This window comes from Monopterus albus, unplaced genomic scaffold, assembly GCF_001952655.1.
Source record: "Monopterus albus unplaced genomic scaffold, M_albus_1.0 scaffold154.1, whole genome shotgun sequence".
Lineage (NCBI taxonomy): Eukaryota > Metazoa > Chordata > Actinopteri > Synbranchiformes > Synbranchidae > Monopterus > Monopterus albus.
The window spans coordinates 1005444-1023275 of record NW_018128034.1 but is presented as its reverse complement, the minus strand read 5'-3'; the positions used below and the strand labels follow the sequence as shown (position 1 = coordinate 1023275).

Below are 17832 nucleotides of genomic sequence, written 5' to 3'. Positions count from 1 at the left end.
CCCTCCACTGGCATGTGAACACCTCGTCCAGTTTTTCTAAATATCAGTTATGACTATAATTACAGCTTTTCTGTGCAAACTGTGTGCCTTTTATATGATAGTGGGGAGACTTCATACTGTAAAATTGGGTGCTTAGTGCTAGAACACTTCAACAAAAAAGCATTTTTTTCCCCATAGACCACTATGATAACAGAGATGCCTGTTAAACTGCTGACAGGACATCTTGAACTGCAAACCAAGTCACCTATACGCTAGAGTTGGTGCCATCTTGTAATCTGGTATCCAGCTCTCATAATACAGCCATGGCCCCTGATGAAATGAGATAAAAACTTTGTTAATCTCCTTATTTGAAGACTGGTTTTGAAAAGGAAAACAGAATTACTGCTTTATGGTTATAGGACACCGTGCAACAATCAGCCAGTAACAGAGACTGTATGAGCAGTTTATCAAAGAGCTGTTGAACAAACAGAACACAAACCTGAAGAAATGTGACGTCGTCACTACCTTTCCTATCGGCCACTCAGTGAAGTCCTTGCTTAACCTTTAAACCAGTGACTGAATGTCTGTCATGTCTATCATTTTTCTTGAATAACTTTAAAATAATGATATCTGCATCAGTCCAAATGCAAGCAGTAGGTTTTCAAGGTCAAGCAATCAAGGGTCAAACTGTCATGGGAATATTGCTTCTATGGTATTGTGGAGGAAAGCATTTGCCACATCAACCCAGGAGGAATTGGTGAAGTGTTGTACTGTTAGATGCTCGCTGTCTGTTGTTCAGGACATTATCACCTTTTCTAGAGCATTTTTTTGCCTCCAAATTAATCTGGCAATCCAGATGGGTTTGGATACTGCACTGTTTTCCCACTGTTAGTTTAACACTTCTGTGAATTGCTTAAATTTTAGTTTTTGTTGTTTTTAAGTCTAGCTGGACAGTCTTCTGGGTCATAAGAAATGACTTAAGCAAGATCCCTTTTCCACCCTATACCATTTATTTCCTATACTGTCTCCTTTGTGTTCAATACATAAGTACTCACCTATTATCTGCAGATTTATAATCCATCCTCTGATGACTTTTACAGTGTGTTTCATATCCTTCCTGACCCCTTAACTTTTATTACATTTGCAGTAGCTTGAGTTAAGTGGACATACAGTCACACATGGCTCCAGGTGAGATTGGACAAATTAGATCTGCAGACATGGCGTCGTCCACACGCCTTGACGATCATGGCTTTGCATATTGATAAACTGTTTCAGGTGTAAAACTTCATCCCCATCCTGTGATCATTGAAGAAAATGATAATGTGCACTTATGAAGGATCAACACAGACCTGATTAGGAGCAAAAGAGCTCTCAGCCAATAAGCAGTTGGTTACATCACTGTATTTCTCTAATATAAAATGCTAAACACAAAATTTGCTTTGAAATGTTAGTAAAAATAGAAATGACTCTTGGTTCTCTAGAAATTAATGTCTATCAGTACATGGGCAGTTCTTTGTATGTTTAGAACTCTTAATGGATGTTGAGTTCAAAGATGGATATTTAATGCTTGTATCCCTATATAGTTTTCTGTTTTTTCTTTGCTATAACAGTGAATGAGCCACTGGGGATGTGGGACTGGGTCCAGAAATACCAGTGTGGAAAGCAGTGGCTTTCCTCTGGCTGGGAGGTCGTGGCCAGGCTGAAATCTGTAGGAAAGAAGAAACAGGTCGGCTAAAGCACCTAGTGATCCTTTTCATCAGGCTGCTACAACTTTTCAAAGACAGGGAGGGTGAGAGAGCAAGAGAGAGACAGAGAATTGAGTAACATTTTTCCCAGGGAGGAACTAGGACTCAGCATTCCTGGCATTGCCACTGGCCTCCAGACAATCCACACTCTATCCTGTGTGTGCTGGGAGAGTGAATGGCCACAGTGTGTGAGGCATACAGGCCCAGTTTGCCCAGCGAAAGAAGAGCAGCCAGCACTGCGGGTGCTCTCAGAGCCCCTGACCCAGCCCAGGCTCTGTCCCCCTGATGCTAAGCCAAACACCAGGATGTCTGAGACGGCACTGTTGAGCCACTGTTGAAAACACACTCCAGAAAATAAACAGGCTGGGGCCCAAGAAGAGCAAATATTTGATCAATCTGAGAATGGCAAAAGGAGGATGAATGTGCAGAGATGAGGGAGGAGGGAGAGAAGAGGAGTGAGTTATGGATGGCTGGAGATGAAAGGAGCTTCCATTGTATAAATCAGACTTTTTAAAGTGAAATGCATCTCATGTGACTGGCCCATTAATGCAGACAAACATGTATAAAGAACAGTAGAATATTAATGCAAGAAGGATGTGAAGCATAATAAAGCTGACAAAACTGACTATATGGTGACTGATGTTGTTGAGTTACAGCCTGTAGAGTTGAGGAAAAATAGCTCTAGAGAATGCAAAGGAAATAATAAAAAAATGTGTGATGTACAGTTAGAGGCAAGACCAGATATTGAACTCACACACAAATTCAGTTTTTCATCCTGATTTCCTAAATAGTAATTTGAGGAGGGGGGAAAGTCTTTACTCAAGGTCCATTTACAAGCTTTGTTTGGATTTTCCAGTGTTTTCACTCATATCTAATAGCCTTCAGTGAAGTGAGTTTTTCAAGTTCTCATGGCAATATGTCAGGTGTTAAAACACTGCCATTCCAAACTTGAAGTGTGTGCATTTCCAACTTATGCAGTCTATGAAGGGCAAGCAAGGGAGAAAAGAAATCAACAATGATAAGATACTACCAATAAAAGCAGCTTATTATGTTGTCTGATTAATGGATACCTAATTATAAATCTGCCTTCCGGGTCAGTGATAGATGTATTATGAATTAATAGGATATTTTTAATAATTCAAATTGGGACGCCTCTTTGCCTACTGATATATGTCAATGAAAATATTTGGTTAATTGTTTACATTTAAGGTTTTGTGATTCTGGATTTGTTAGATGGGTTTCTTGTAGAAAGCATATATCAGCATTTAATTTTATCAGATGGTTAATGATTTTAATCCTCTTAACCTGGTTCGGGAATCCACACACATTCCATGACACTATTTTAAGTGACTGAGTGAGTGTTTGTTATAGATATCTTTTCGTAAGATGAAAGGAGGGAAGACGTGGGAAGGAAAGAGGAAGGGGGAAAACCAACAACAAAAAAAAAGAAACGAAACATAAAATAGGATTAACAGGATCTAGAGTTGATGTGTGTGTGTGTGTATGTGTGTGTATATACTAGAGTGCTAGAGTGTGGATGTGGGCATAACAGTACAACAAAATATAGACAAGTATACATTTCCACATGGTGTGATAAAACAAAAACACAAATAGAATAACAGAGTAAAAAGAGGGGCGCCGATGCAAGGGATGGTTGTAGGAGTCCGTGTGGGATAGGGGTTGCTCTGTATAAGGGACCAGGGTGATGAAAGGGGCTGAAGTATTTAACATATAGTGTAGCAGTCACTGGTTGGTCTGTAGAAAATCAGAAGAGTCACGGGGTAATGTTTGAGTCGCGATAGAGCTGTCCTTCAATGTATAATTTGTCCACAATGATATTTGCACATTTGTTGTTCCGCCTGTGTTGTTTCATGATGGGGTAGAGGATTTTCTGTCGTTCGTTTATTTCACGTGGGAAGTGATCATTGAGTCCAAATGTTGTGCCTTTCAGTTCCTTTCCTTTACTTTTAATTAGTTCTTTGTGTTTGTAGTGTTCCAGTTTCACTATTATCGGTCAGGGTGTTTTGTTGGAACGTGGACCAAGGCGGTGTCCACGGTGAAAGGTGATCTTATTGACAGTATCCCGTGGAATTCTGAGTTGGTTTTTCATGAAGTCCTTAACCAGTGCTTTTCTAGCAACTTCTGAAGACATTTGGGACAGATTGAACACCATTAATAAGCATTGCTTCAAAACTATGCTGGAAGTCGCTGAACAGTGTCCCAGTGTTTACTGGACCAGCAGCCTCATCAGTGTCTGAAGCCCAGCTCCCTCTACTGGAGTATATTCAGGCCAAAGGCACACCTGTGACTGTCAAATAATTTTCCAACTGGTTCTAATTTAAATTCATAACAAAATTACAAATAGGAAAGGTATGACCGAGATGATTTACATGAGTTTGTCAAGATGTGAATAGGGCAATCATGTAGGACAGAAAATAGTGACTACAACTCAACTAATCTATGTGAGTCATTGCATGTGAGCAGATGCACAGTATATGGTACTGTCAGTATCATCTAACCTGCTTCTCCTGTCTGCCCCTTTGCTTTGGAAGCAAAACTGATGCCCGCTTGCACTTGTCACATTCAGCTGGACTGCTGATTTGGCAAAATGAATATGATCTTTGCAAAGGGGGGAAATATTCTTTGTGCATAAGAAAGTAACCCCCAGTGCTAGCAGGCAGGAGGCATATGCAGGTTGCTTGAAATAATGTTTTCAGCTTGTATGTTTTATACATGCCAACTCTTAAAAGGATCCTTTCAAGTGAAATGTGCATTGTGAAGTGTCACATACTGTACATAGTTTCACTGATGATTTTTTTGGAGTTTCTCAAAGAGTATGTTTCACAGTCAGGAAAGTTATTAAAGCTGGGATTTTTTTTTTATCCAAATGATTCCAAAACAAGCAAACACCCCCTTAAAGTTTTTTTTCTAGTTTTTATCCCCAGTTTGCAGACTCGTGGTTGTCTTGGACCAAAACGAAACTCCTTTTTGTTCATCCTGGCTGCTGTCTACAGATCATTTGGCTGTGGTTGAAATCAGCAGAGAGCCAGATGTGCTAAGGCTTTTTTATGGGATCGCCTTCATGCCTTCATGGGGAGGCACAGTACACCTAGTCTGTGTGGCTCATATTATTCATATCATATTGTTATATCAAATGTCTGAGGCCAAATGATTACCAAGGCCCCCTATAGTTTTAACTCAGCTGGGTGCATTGAAGGTTTGAGTGCAGGGTAATGAATCATTTGAATTTACAGCCACTGGTTATTCAGGTAGAGGACTGATGTGGCTGGCAGAGTCTGTTTGATCCTAAGTGGGCGGCAGGCAATCAAAGCCTGAGGGATCAGAGCTCTATTCTCCACACACCAGGAGCAGGGTCCAGGCTTTTCCAGGTTGGTTTATTAGTTTTCCTAAGCAAGCCCCACACTACAAAATAATTAGCTTGATTTTGGGCCTAATTTGCCCTTCCCAACAATTGTGGGGGGCGTTCCCTCAGGTGAGGCCGTTCAGAAGCGATTCTCAGGTGAAATGATCCTGTGTGAGGGGTTGAAAGATCTAATCATTACGCCTCCAGCAGGATGTGAGGGCCTCTGGTCTTGAATTGTAAGTATCAAGCATGTTTAGTATTTACGACTTGGAATCCTGTAGCGTGGGGGCAACAGTGATTCAATTCTGAACAGTCACCTGCAACAGCCAATGACAATGAGCACGCCAGGAAGTGTCACAGCTTCTTGTAGTAATCACCTTCACTAGCCTCCTCATTTTTTTATTTTCAACTTGCCTCCAGCTCACGTTGCAAAATGTGTAAGCCGTGTTGAAGATTTCATTCACAAATTTTCTCCTTTTTTTTCTCTGCGCAAAACATATCACACACAAACACTAGGCGCTTGACAACAAATGTCCACCTCCATGTTTGTTTTGTTCTGAAGTCATTTTGATTGCATGAGTGTCTGTGAGATCCATGGTCCCTGAAATCAGCATCTCTGGAATTGTACAGTGAAAGTGTGTGGTCCTGCCTCCTGACTGAATCCCCTAGTGTATGTGCTCTTAAGAGTAATATGTGAAAAAATAAGTTAAAGCTGTCATTATGTCTGTGGTCGCTCACATTTTTAGAATCAGTTAAGATTATGTAAAATCCTCTAGTGTGGGCCCAGCCCTAGTGAAATGGGGAAGCCTCTTGCAGTGTTAATTGGAACAAGCCTCCCTCCCATCCTCCACACGCCTTGTTAACAGTCAGTGGCCCCATTTGGTACAGTGGCCATTAATATTTATGAGAGGAGCGCTCTTCACAGGGGCCCAAGGGTGACAAACAGTGTGACCTTTCAGAGATCCAGTGTCCACATGTCATTTCAAACTACTAAATCTCAAAAAGGCATCCCTCATGCAAAAGTCATTAGGACTCAATGACATAGCATGAGAAATGTTGGACTGAGTGAAGTTGAAATACTGGACGGTTTGACCATCCAGGAAAGGCAGTGCTGGAATGCATCACCACACTTGCTGAAAAACCAGTTTCATTTACCACCTGGACCTTGAGCAGCCCCCTCAGAGCTCAGCTCATTCAAGAAAAACAGCAATCTCCCTTTTCTCAGTGAAGCCAAGGAAACTCCTTGTCTGAGGCATGTAGCAGGAAACAGCTAATGTATAGGCTCAGGCTCACAGAGAATCTGTTTCTGCAGGAGAAAAAATGCACAGAGCTTGAACAAGCAAGTGTTTGTGTCAAGCCAGTCAGTGTCTGGCTGATGGAACACAGACAAGAACTCACTGAGGAGCTAGTGTGTGATCGAGAAAGATAGTGAAAGCTACAGTAGATAGAGGGAGACTTTTAGAGACGGAAACTGAGACAGTGAGATGCAGACAGTGGAGATATAGTAACATTCTTGTCACACATGCTGGAACTAATTTGAGTCAACTGGAGCATAATAGAACAGTCTGTCCTCGTCTTGCCTCTACAAACGTCATAGTGTAAAGAAAGACCAGTGTACCACATCTTTAAAGTTTTGACATTTTTAATGATACCCTGACCCTGAATATAGAGATGTACAGTAACCTGGATCAAAAAGTTTCATAAACAGTTCTTACATAGCAACTACTCTTAAAAACATTTGTCAATTTCAGGCACTTGTATCCACATACAGTCTTTTTTTTGTCACGCTACACAAGAAATGAATTCTTTGGTCCTTTTCCCCCTCCCCGGCAGGTTAGTTGAAACCACAGACAGAACAAAAAAATAGGCTTCTGGTTTCATATCAAGTTTTTACATTTCATTAAAGACCCAATGCACGCCTTCATCAGACAAGAAACAGAACTAGCAAAGTTCCTCTGTCACATATCAAGCCTTCAGATTTGTCCATAGCTGCCAACACTGACTATGAACAAACATCAATATAAAAAGGTTTAATTATACTGGCTCGAATGAGATTTTCTGACAGCAGTATTATCAGTATAACTTAGTGGAATGGTTTGATTTAAGATTTGGCAAAAAAAGATACACAAATTTCCTTATGTCCACACTGCATCTCAGAAAAAAGCCTCATTGCTACAGAGGCACCGAGCACTCTAATGATTGCCCAGCTTACATCAACATAAAGTTAAGACAGAGAGCTCTCCAGACATCCTAAAAGTTGCTGCTCAGCTGCAGGGCAGCCACGTTTGGTAAGAGTTACTGCATGTGGCCATGGGAGACTGAACTTGTGCCACATAGTAATTGCTGAAGTTGACATCTCTAACATAGGGAGCAGGCTGGTAATAGCAGGTTATGTTGGACAGAGCAGGGATAGCATTCTGTTCGGCCATCATGCGCAGCGCCAGAGCAGAAATAAGTGCGAGCGTCTGTCGGCGCTCGTGGCCCATCAGACACACAGTGCTTTCGTCCACCACGCGTCTCAGCGTAACCAGGTACTCATAGTGCTTGTGCTCCATGCCCGCAAAGTGGTTCTGCAGATACGCTTCCAGTTTCCTCTGCTGCTCGGTTATGTCGGGGAAGTCGATGAAGAAGCGGGAGCACATGTAGCGCTGCATATTTTTCATCTGAGACTCAGAGGAAGGCCGGAAGCCCCGCACCAGCAGGTGGCAGTACTTGAGCAACCCACCGCCTCTGATCTCTTCTGGGCTGCAGGTGGCAATAATCTTGGAGCGGAGGTGACTCAGGGCTTCCTCAAAGTCTCCATACATGCTCTCACCGTGCACTGTAGGGTGGAAGGTCTCAGACATGGCCGTCTCCGAGCAGCGGTCAAAGAGCAGCAGCGAGTCCAGAGTGATCTGGAAGGAGTCAACACTAAACTCAAACTGCCTTCTTAAAGTATCCACAAACTTAAGTTCCACATTCTTGCCGGTGTTGTTGGACAGAGAGATGAGGCTCCAGCGGTCCGTCTCATTGCAAACTTTCACCAGTTTCTGCACATAAGCCTCCTTCAGGGCGAGGGCTGTGATTCGCTCCCAGCACACCCCTTCAGGCAAGAAGTCCACCAGGCAATCCAGCACCACATCCTTCACCAGCCGAAAGGTTTTGTCATCAGTCAGATTTAGGCCGAAGAGCAGGTCCAGGTCTTTGTAGCCAAGGCCATTGTCCTGGTGCAGCACGTGGCTGGCTGCTGAGCCATTAAGCTTAACGTCACGTACCACCACACCTCGCTCCTCCAGTCGAGCCCTGACCACCTGAAAAATATGGAGAGAGATAAAGAGATAACAATCAGAACAGTCTGACAGAAAGCACAGGCTTGTACATGCAAAAAGGGAGCTGCTCTCTCCTAGTTAAAATGAAAAGAATCTGTTGTGCTGTCATTTGAGCATAAAGCAGTTTGCACATGTGGACATCAATCTGATGGCAAAAAGGAAAATCACATCGTACTAAAAGTCTAAAAACACTAAATGAACTTAGAACTTTACAAGTTCATTATAAATAAAAGCAGAGTAACAAAACATTTGCCTTTTCATACATTTTTAACTTCTAAATGTTAAAGAAATCAGTCTGCAGTAACACAAAAGACTAGAACCTGATTTTGCAGACATCTGTTCATATATGAAAAGACTAGAAGCCACATGAGCACAACAGAGAAAAGATGTGCAAATCACTGCATGCCTCCTAACTTCTCCCTTGAAAGGCTCTAAGCAGTTCAGCTGTGAACTTTTAAACTAGCAGCTTATGACAATATTGAGAAAATGCAATCCCTTTCCTGTCACAACACCCTTTGGCACAGAAAAAAGTTTATCCGGTTACTGGAGCACACACCATGCATGCACTGCTGCAGTGCTTGGGAAAGGCACTGAGCTACAGACAGCAGAGATATTTATGTTTCCTGTCTGCTGCATCATTTAAATGACACTAAGAGGAGAAAAACAGGCAAACGAGGTCAATTCCGAAGAAATCCTTACCACAGCTGTCCACTGGAAAACTTTCACTGACCCACAGGGACACCAGCTTTCAGACAATGCAGGCAGACATCTATCCACAATTTATTTGAGATGATGATTTTATAATGCAAGGTGGAAACTTTATCTAATGAATCCCCTTTTAATAATCCTCCACTCCTTGACAGTTAAAGAATGTGCATGTGCTGCAAGACTAAACTGGTAAGATGATTTCCTTATTATTGCTATTATTAATAATAATTTGTTTTTCAAAGAGGAATAGAAGAAGTAATGGGTTATATATATTGTGGGTATCTAGTAACCTCACCATTGTCTAGAAATACTACACATTAGTACTAGATAAATTAACTGTTGTTCATCAAGAAATTGTTACAGCAGACACACTCCTCTGAAACCACAAAGTGTTATTTCAGCATTTCTCTTTATGCACGGATTACATATATGGTTTACTGTGTGTATATAATCCAATTTTAGAGGTGTTGTTATAAGAATCTTTTTTACTTTAAGGGAGCCATGCTAGCTGCTCTGCCTTGTGCCGAGCTTATGCCAAGCTATGCTAACTCACCTCATTCCAACCCCCAAATATTCCTTCAAAACCAAACAGTATGTTGATAGATATGCAACATATTTCAAGTGCTTATTTTTCCAGCAAAGGAAAACCCACAGCAGCATTTGCTCTGACCTCACAGTTACAGTATACAGTTTGTCTGAGTTAACAGCGTGCCATAATCTTCCTGTCTGGGGGTCCCAAAAGGAGTGCATGATGCAGCCCAGCTCTGCCGCCTCCACTGTTCCTGTCCTTCAACACTCATAAAACAGACTGGTTCATTTCCCATATGATGCACCAGCACCTGGTGAGCCAAGCAAGGAGAGACACATCCGCTGATGTTCGAGCAGAAAAGCCTTGTAAAAAGAGCCACTAACACACCAGACTGTCTGGTGCTGACAACGCCTTGGTGACACATAAGTCCCTCTGCTTTCTTTCTCCAGTCTCAGTAGTTTCCTTGAGTGCTTCATTTAAGCTGTGGCCTGAATGTGTTTTTATTATAGCGGTTTGAAATGACCCAGCCATTAACCAGCCTGTAGTCCCCTGGACACCAATACGGGCTCTGGGCACCAAGTCAAATTATCCTCCTGCCAAGGGAATGGTGACAACAAATGAAGAGTTACAAGTCCCTGGCCAAAACTAACTCAGCCAGTCAGTTGTACGGTAGCTTGGCAGGCAGTGGGGGATGATGATGGTTTTTCCTCTTATTTGAAAAGCTTCCTTGAGTTTCCTAAGTACAGGTGGTCATTTCACCAGTCTGCTTAGACTAGAGTGAGTCACAGGCTGAAACGAGATGCTGTTTCTCCTCAGTGGGTAATGGATGTTTTTAATGTAAGATTTGGTCATCTGCCATGAAGGGTTCACGCACTTTTTTTTGTCCCAGACTGCTAAAACATTGATAGAATTGTATTGAAGGGACCCATTTAGGGGATAATGTTGTTGTATTATTTTGCTGAAGTAGACATGTAAGATAAAACCTGTGAGGAAAGCTACAGTAAGAATAGTTATGTGATAGTGTCTATTAATGTAAGTAAATATTTAACTAATCATCATCTTGCTAGTTAAAAATAATTTCCCAGGACTCTAAACTGAATGCTTCCAAGTTACCGTAGGTCCTCTAGGGAGCACTGGGAGCATGTGTTGTCTTCATGTTGCTCAGTCTCAACAATAAGGAATTGGTTCACAGTCTGCCCAGGGCCACAGCGAAGTCAGGAGACTGGTCTTCACTTACCACAGTGATAGGTTGTCAAGCCTGACACATAAGCCCAGAGTTATTACAGACACTAATCCACTCCTTACAATCTAAACTTCAAATCCAAGGCCACTCACTACCATCCAGAGAAGTGAAATATGACTTCCAGTAAAACAAAAACAAAAAATACAAATAAAAATAATGAAAAAGACACTTGTGAAAGCAAACCACTAACTAGAAAAAAAATGGAAGAAACCCATCTCAGACGTGCTATAGACACAACAATATAGTTATATCATAGCCTGCAGAGCTGTAATAAGAGACAGCCCTCTTGGTAGCCAACAAAAACACAATGACCTCCATGTCTCCACCCCCACACACCTATGACATGCACATATCTGTTTTTATCATGCTAATGGGTACACACACCGGGCTTCACAAAATATTCTGTGGGTTCTTAACTGTCAACATTAAATGAAACAGATAGTACAGAGGTGTCAGTGACAAGTTGTCCTGCAAGTCTTCCACAGATCACTCACAACCAGACCACAAACAGATGGTCCTCAGACAAACCCCCCCTGAGAGACTCTGTGGGAGTGCGATCAGTTGGTCACCTTACCCGACGTGTGACGACAGGACCGGCTCTGAAATCTGTCTGTCAGTCTGAGGTACAGCTCTGTTTGGTGCACAGGCTAAAAATAAATCTCATTAAAGGAGCTGGGCGGTGGTTTCACTGGCCAATTTACCATCACTCACGAATAGCTCACATTACTGTCAACAATTTCCCAAAACATATAATAGTAGTTTAGATCTCTGTATGTGTCTTTCCTTCCTTCCAGTCAGCCGGTGGTTTCCATTCACATCCATATGGTATGAAAATCAGCTTGAAGAAACTTGAAACCTGCTTGACACGTTCCATGGCAGGAAACATTGTGTCTTTTTTATTTTTGTCAAAATAATAGTGACACACTGCAGCCTTTTCAAATGAGCACGCACATGCATAATATTGCATTAAAATTCATGACAGCATGCAAAAATATGTGTGTAAGTAAAATGTACTTGTAATTAATACAATATCAAAACCCAGTGGTTCCCTTGTTCCAGTATTTTATCATCAACTTCAGCACCAGACAGAGAAGTCTATCTGAGAAATAAAGGCTTTTTAAAATCACCAGCAACTATTGTAACCCTGAAATGAACAAAATGAGATTGTGTATCATCTCTAAGTTCAATTGGTTATACTTAATGGATATGATTCACAAAAAATATTTTCCATAACTTCTCAAATATACTATCTTTTGTTTTCAAAACATTTTTGGCAAGTTTTGTGCTGCTACTGAATTTCAGCAACAAAAGCTTGTTTTCTTAAACTAACAATATCTATACACAAAAACCACGTCTGGATGACTAAAATGTTTATCTTTGTGCTATGAGTAATGCTACATCCACGGCGCTAGCACATTAGCCCACAGGACAAATACTGGTGACAGAGGAAAACCTGTCTGTCTCATCAGTTACTGACTAAACAGTGGGGCAATTTTCTAAAAGCTGGTGTTTGAAAGCCTCTTAAAAAGTGCTCCAGGTCTTGGAAAGACAAATGTGGGAATTTATGAATTTACTTTGTTTTAAAAACCTGAATGTACATATTAAAATGTACATACCCCATGTGTGGACTTCAACTGTTTTGTGTGATAAAATGTAGAGACATAAATTTCTAAGTACTTTCACTTGTGGGAATTTCCCTGGAATAAATGTCTGGTTCAGCAAAAGCAACATGATTGTATTTAACATGTTAGGTCTCATTGCTATTGTATCACTTGTCAAGATGTGGATATGTTCAGTGTTGGGCTGTCAGTTTGTGTGTATCCGTGTGTGGGGGGGAGGTGGGGTGCACACAAATTCCTTAATACTGTGAAATTAATACTGTCAACATTTTAACTATGACGCGCAGGCGCCGTTATTTTCTTATTCTGAATCCATAGAAAGCAGTAAATTTAAAATGTCTCACCCAGGGAAGTTAGTCTAAGTTTTGCATTACATTGAGGTCGACCAACGTGGATCAAACTAACAAAAGTACACATTTTGTTCATATTGATGGTTTTACTGGTGCTTGTGATCCGCTCCACGGAGCCCACTAGTCACGTGGGCTCCTGCAGAGTACGGTCTATTTGGATGATAAAAAATATTAAAGGGCAGGTGTGTAAAGCGTGGTCTCACCTGAACAATCTGCCGGGGCTGGACGGACAGGGTGGGAAAGTTTCCGCGGCCGTGGATCGGGATGCTCTCCCTCAGAATGGAGTCCAAGCGCCGCACCTGATCCCAAGACAGCAAGCTGACCCGCCGACTCTGCTGCTCGGCATCACCGGGGGACATGACGACTGGATTCAACGGGATATACGAGATATCCAGAGAATGTGTGGGCGATGTTCGAACAGCAGCGCAGGGCAATCTCCTCGAACAGCCGCTGGAATAAAGATATGTGTGGAAGAAGTGGTCTCTCTCTCTCTCTCTCTCTCTCTCTCTCTCTCTCTCTCTCTCCCCCTCTCTCCTTCGCTCTCTCCCCTCGTCTGGGATAAGTTTTAGAAACCTCCAAAATGCAAAAAAGTGATGAGAAAGTTTGGATCGATATCGGGCATCTCCACAACAGAAAGCTCCAGAGTCCCTCCGCCTCTCTGTCTCCACTGACTGTCTGTTCGGATTAGAGCCTGCTCTGGGTCTCACACTGGGTTTTTACTGAGCTGGGATTAACACAAGCCTCCTATTGGCTGAACACAGGTTTATGACTACTTCAACATTTTGAAGACTGCAGTCAGCCTGCAGACAGGCGCGCACACGCGCTCACACAGGCACACCTGCCGTACTTTGCCAGCAGGTTAGGACATATGGTACTAACTAGTTGTACACAATGTCCTGATTGCATAATAGACCCGTTTTTCATATGGGATCTGTGTTAGTGGGAGGGGAAAGGGGGGGCAATTTAAACAATTTTATACAACATTATTTTAAACTCTATTCAGCTTCAATCAGCTTCTGTTCTGTGTCATGTCATCAAAATGTATTATTTACCTTTACCTTAACACTAGAAGAAAACACTCTTCTTTGTTATAATCATGCTGAGATATGAAACACCTGGTCATTGGATTCTAACCTGATCTGATCATCTGTGCAGGAGTGTCTTTGACTCCATGTTAAGCATCCCTGTCATCATCCTGTCACATTTGTACTGAGGACCAGCAGCTTGATTGGCAGTGTGAACAAACAACCCCTCTACGGTTTTCATAATGATTCACAGGATATCACATATTCTGTTTAAGCCTTAACTTGGAAACTGGAAATTAGCACTTAATCGTATGACAAGAAAAGGAAATCTTTAGCACTTTGTATAAAAAAAATATGTAGGGAGTGTAAAAATGTAAAAGTGACCTAAAGTTTTATCCTAATCTTTACCAGTTACGCAATGAAAAGTGAAAGAGAAACTAGACCTTCTGCATGTTTTAAGAAACAATAGAACCTTATTCAAAATCACACTGGCATATAACAAAACAATAGCCTAGATAAAATAACATTCCTCACCGGTAAGTGATGTTGTTCGTCTCCACAAAGTCAAATTACCATGGTAGTTTTTATGGTATTACCATGTCACCTTTGTGTAAGGTAAGAGCTAATCGGGATTATTCTGATCCTGACCTCTCTACTGTTATCACAGTGTGATTCACAGGTTGCTCGCCTGTGAATGGTGCATGGGAATATCACATATTCTGTTTCAGCCTTAACTTGAAAGATTTATAATAGAAAAACAGTCAGAAATGATCATCTATAATATTAAATATAAATAGTCTCGTGTGTGCAGTGAGCGATAACAAAGGAACTCAGTGGCTCACTTTGTAAATTTGGTATAAAATCAGAATACGCTGCATCTTTAAGTGACTAAAGATGATCTTTTCCAACAGTCATCTCCACCTTCACTATAGATTAGGATGATGGTTATACTGACAGCTGTTTCTGTTATTTTGTCCACCTAATTTGCATCAGTGATGCTAAAAACACATCTCTGTATAAGGCGGTACAGTTTAACATCAACACACCATCCTTTAGAGTGATACTGTAAATGAACTGGTTCATTAGATTGCTTTTGTTTATTAAAAAACTAACCACAAAGTGGGGAAACCAAAGTCTATGTTCACATCACAGGCCTTCACTCTCAATTTCAAGCTTTTCGTCAGAGTCAATCTTTTTGTGTTGATGGTTCACTTTCATGTTTAAAAGTGACATGTATCTGACTCTGCATGAACACCACTGAGGTCCTGAACTGCCTCGTGTGTACACATATACAATAACTGAAGTGTGGTTCATGTGCAGCATCAACAGCAGATCATGAAAATTCCTTCAAACCTGCTCAGTTGCTACTCAGTTACTGGCATATGACAAAACAACAGCCCGGATGTAATAACATTACTCAGCAGTAAGTCATGTGGTTCATCTCCACAAAGACAAGACCTGTTCCTATGTTAACAATAGATAGAAATATTCAGAATAATCCCTTGAAATGACAAGCCTTACTGTATCAGGTGGTGCTGCTGTTCCCCTGCTGCACAGTGTAGCATTTTAGTGACTTTATTGAGTTTTGCAGGCCACAATTTAACAGTTTTGGTCATCGGTGTTATTACAAGCAGCAGGAGGCAGCTGTTGTCAGTGAAAACGCTCTAAAACCCATTCTACGCTACCTTGTCATCACCAAACAGCAGGCACACACAGTTAAAGACTAGCTAGTGAACATAACAGAGTATTTAGCAGCTAAAGAGCCAGATGTTTCCCTCAGAAGACAGCTGAAAGGAGAGTGAAGACATTTATTTCCCCCCAGACTCCTATAATGGAATCAGAATCTGAATTAGAATAGAAAATTATGTAAAAAAAAACAAAAAAAAAACAGAAATGTTCATCACAGTTTCCTGTGTAAACTAATATTTTTTCCGCCTGCATTGACCTTTTTGATTAGAATGTTTTCACAGCTATACCTGAAACGTTTTGCACATCGTCAGCCATCTTTTATTGAGGGTGTCAGCAATCAAGTAGCTTTTAAAATACAAGATATTAACTACTGTTACAATATTGCTATGGATGTACAGATACTGCTCCAAACCAGTTTGGAGCCCCCATCTTAGTGACTGTCCTAAAACGTGGACACCATGCATGAAAGAGTTAAGTAAACAATGCTAACAATAGCGCTGAGAAGCACTTTGGTATTAAATGTTTGTTGCCACATTAATCCACAGGACAATAAAAGGAACCAACCGCTAAAGAAAAATTGTTTTCCTCCATACATTTGTATGCTTTCATTTGTTCATTTGTTTTTTGACTAAAAGGATGTCTGGAGGACAAAATAGTACCTGGATAGCAGGCAGCTCTTGAAATTCAGTTGAAAAATCATTTGTCTTTATAACGTTCATATCCAACAGGTATTGTGATTTTGTGTATACATTTCTGTGGCAAAATATCATATTAACCAGCTCAGTAAGGGACTTTCTCCATTTCATTCATTCTACTTTTCACTTCCTGGCCTCCATCTGAATTTCCAAACAACCAACAGGCACCAGCTCCACCCCAGTGTAGAGTACCTATGCTGGAGGCTGATCCTGTGCCATACTTTCTATCAGTTTACAGTCCTATTCAAATAAATGTAGTTTACAGTGGCAGATGAAGTTACAGTGTGTAATCGTTACCAGAATATGGGTGTAATTTAAGTGCTATCAGATTCTGTCCTCTGTGATTGTTATGGTCACCCAGTGCATCCAAGCTAGATGCACAACTTCTTTTGTTATTGTTCCAGAAGGTATGTATAGTAAACTGTACTGTGGATGACAATTACATTATTCAAGTTGGCCGTTAACATTATAGATAACTTGTGATTTACTGTCCTAAGTTTATTAGTATGGAACTTCTGACAGGTAGCTTTGTCTTGCTGCTTGAAGTAAGTCACTGATCCAGTGGGAGAACAGCATTCTTTTCTTTTCAGCATGTACAACTGGAAATGCTGGTACCAGCTTTGTTCCAACATTGCCAGAAGGTAGAGCTGAACCTGTAATTAAAGTTATTTCAAAAGAGGATTACATGTACTTTGACAAATGGCTTTTACTGTAATGTACTTGGCTAACAGACAGCTATAATGAATTCAATTAAACAAACCGCAGTACTACTACTACTATGAAACAAATCTGTCAATCTAAAACAAACAGTTTCATCTGATCTGCTGTATCTAAATATCTGAAGTGGGAGTGCATTTGGTCAGAGGGGCATACAGGGGTGAATCAGACCTGCAGGGATGGCACTGGACTGTAAAGTAATTTGGCATAGTTGCCATTTTGTGTTTCATCATGCGATGTACACTGACCCAGAAACATTTTTCCCAATCACGGAAATGGCTGAAAAATGGTGAATACATATTTCCAGAGAAACTCACAAACCTCACGAAACGACTCTGTCAGGTTTGCCCGGTGGCACCTTCCTCTCTTCTTTTCCTCGCACTAGCCAGCTCCCTTGCACTGATTACACGATTAGACACACCTGCCTCTATTCACTGATTCTCACCAGCTGCGCCTCGTCAGTCTCCCTCCTTATTTATACGCTGCTCACCGATCACTCCCCTGCTAGTTCTTTCTTTGTCTTCAGGCCTCCAGCCACCGCCTTCACAGGTCGATGCACAGTCTCCAGTAATCTGTCTCTCTGATATTCCCTCCTCTGCCATCCTCATCTCCTACCCGACCAGTCCAGGAGTGACTCCTATACCTCACACTTCACTGCCCAAATGGACAGAATGGCTCAGGCACTGCAGCAGCAGCAACAAGACATATCCTCTTTAACCCAACAGGTAGCCCAACTCAACTCACTCCTCCTGTCACAGCACGGTCACGCTGCCACCCCAGCTCCACTTTCAGCTCCCCGTTCTGCCAGTCCCCGCCGAGATCCACCTATTCCAGAACCAGACACGTTTGATGGCAGCGTGG

The 17832-nt window shown here is 41.5% G+C and overlaps 1 protein-coding gene across 3 annotated transcripts; it reads right to left on the bottom strand.

Moving 5' to 3' along the window:
- Positions 1-7042: 7042 nt before the first annotated feature.
- tent5bb (terminal nucleotidyltransferase 5Bb) lies at positions 7043-13509 on the bottom strand. 3 transcript variants are annotated; one of them, XM_020614916.1, is made up of 2 exons: positions 13049-13509; positions 7043-8378 (listed from the first exon to the last, which is right to left on the bottom strand). In XM_020614916.1, exons 1-2 carry the CDS (start codon positions 13202-13204, stop codon positions 7353-7355), a joined length of 1182 nt encoding a protein of 393 aa, XP_020470572.1. In that variant the 5' UTR covers positions 13205-13509; the 3' UTR covers positions 7043-7352. The 3 variants fall into 3 exon arrangements, with proteins under 3 accessions (XP_020470572.1, XP_020470574.1, XP_020470573.1); XM_020614918.1 differs by lacking the exon at positions 13049-13509 and adding an exon at positions 8953-9024; XM_020614917.1 differs by lacking the exon at positions 13049-13509 and adding an exon at positions 8717-8807.
- Between the last annotated feature and the right edge of the window lie 4323 nt (positions 13510-17832).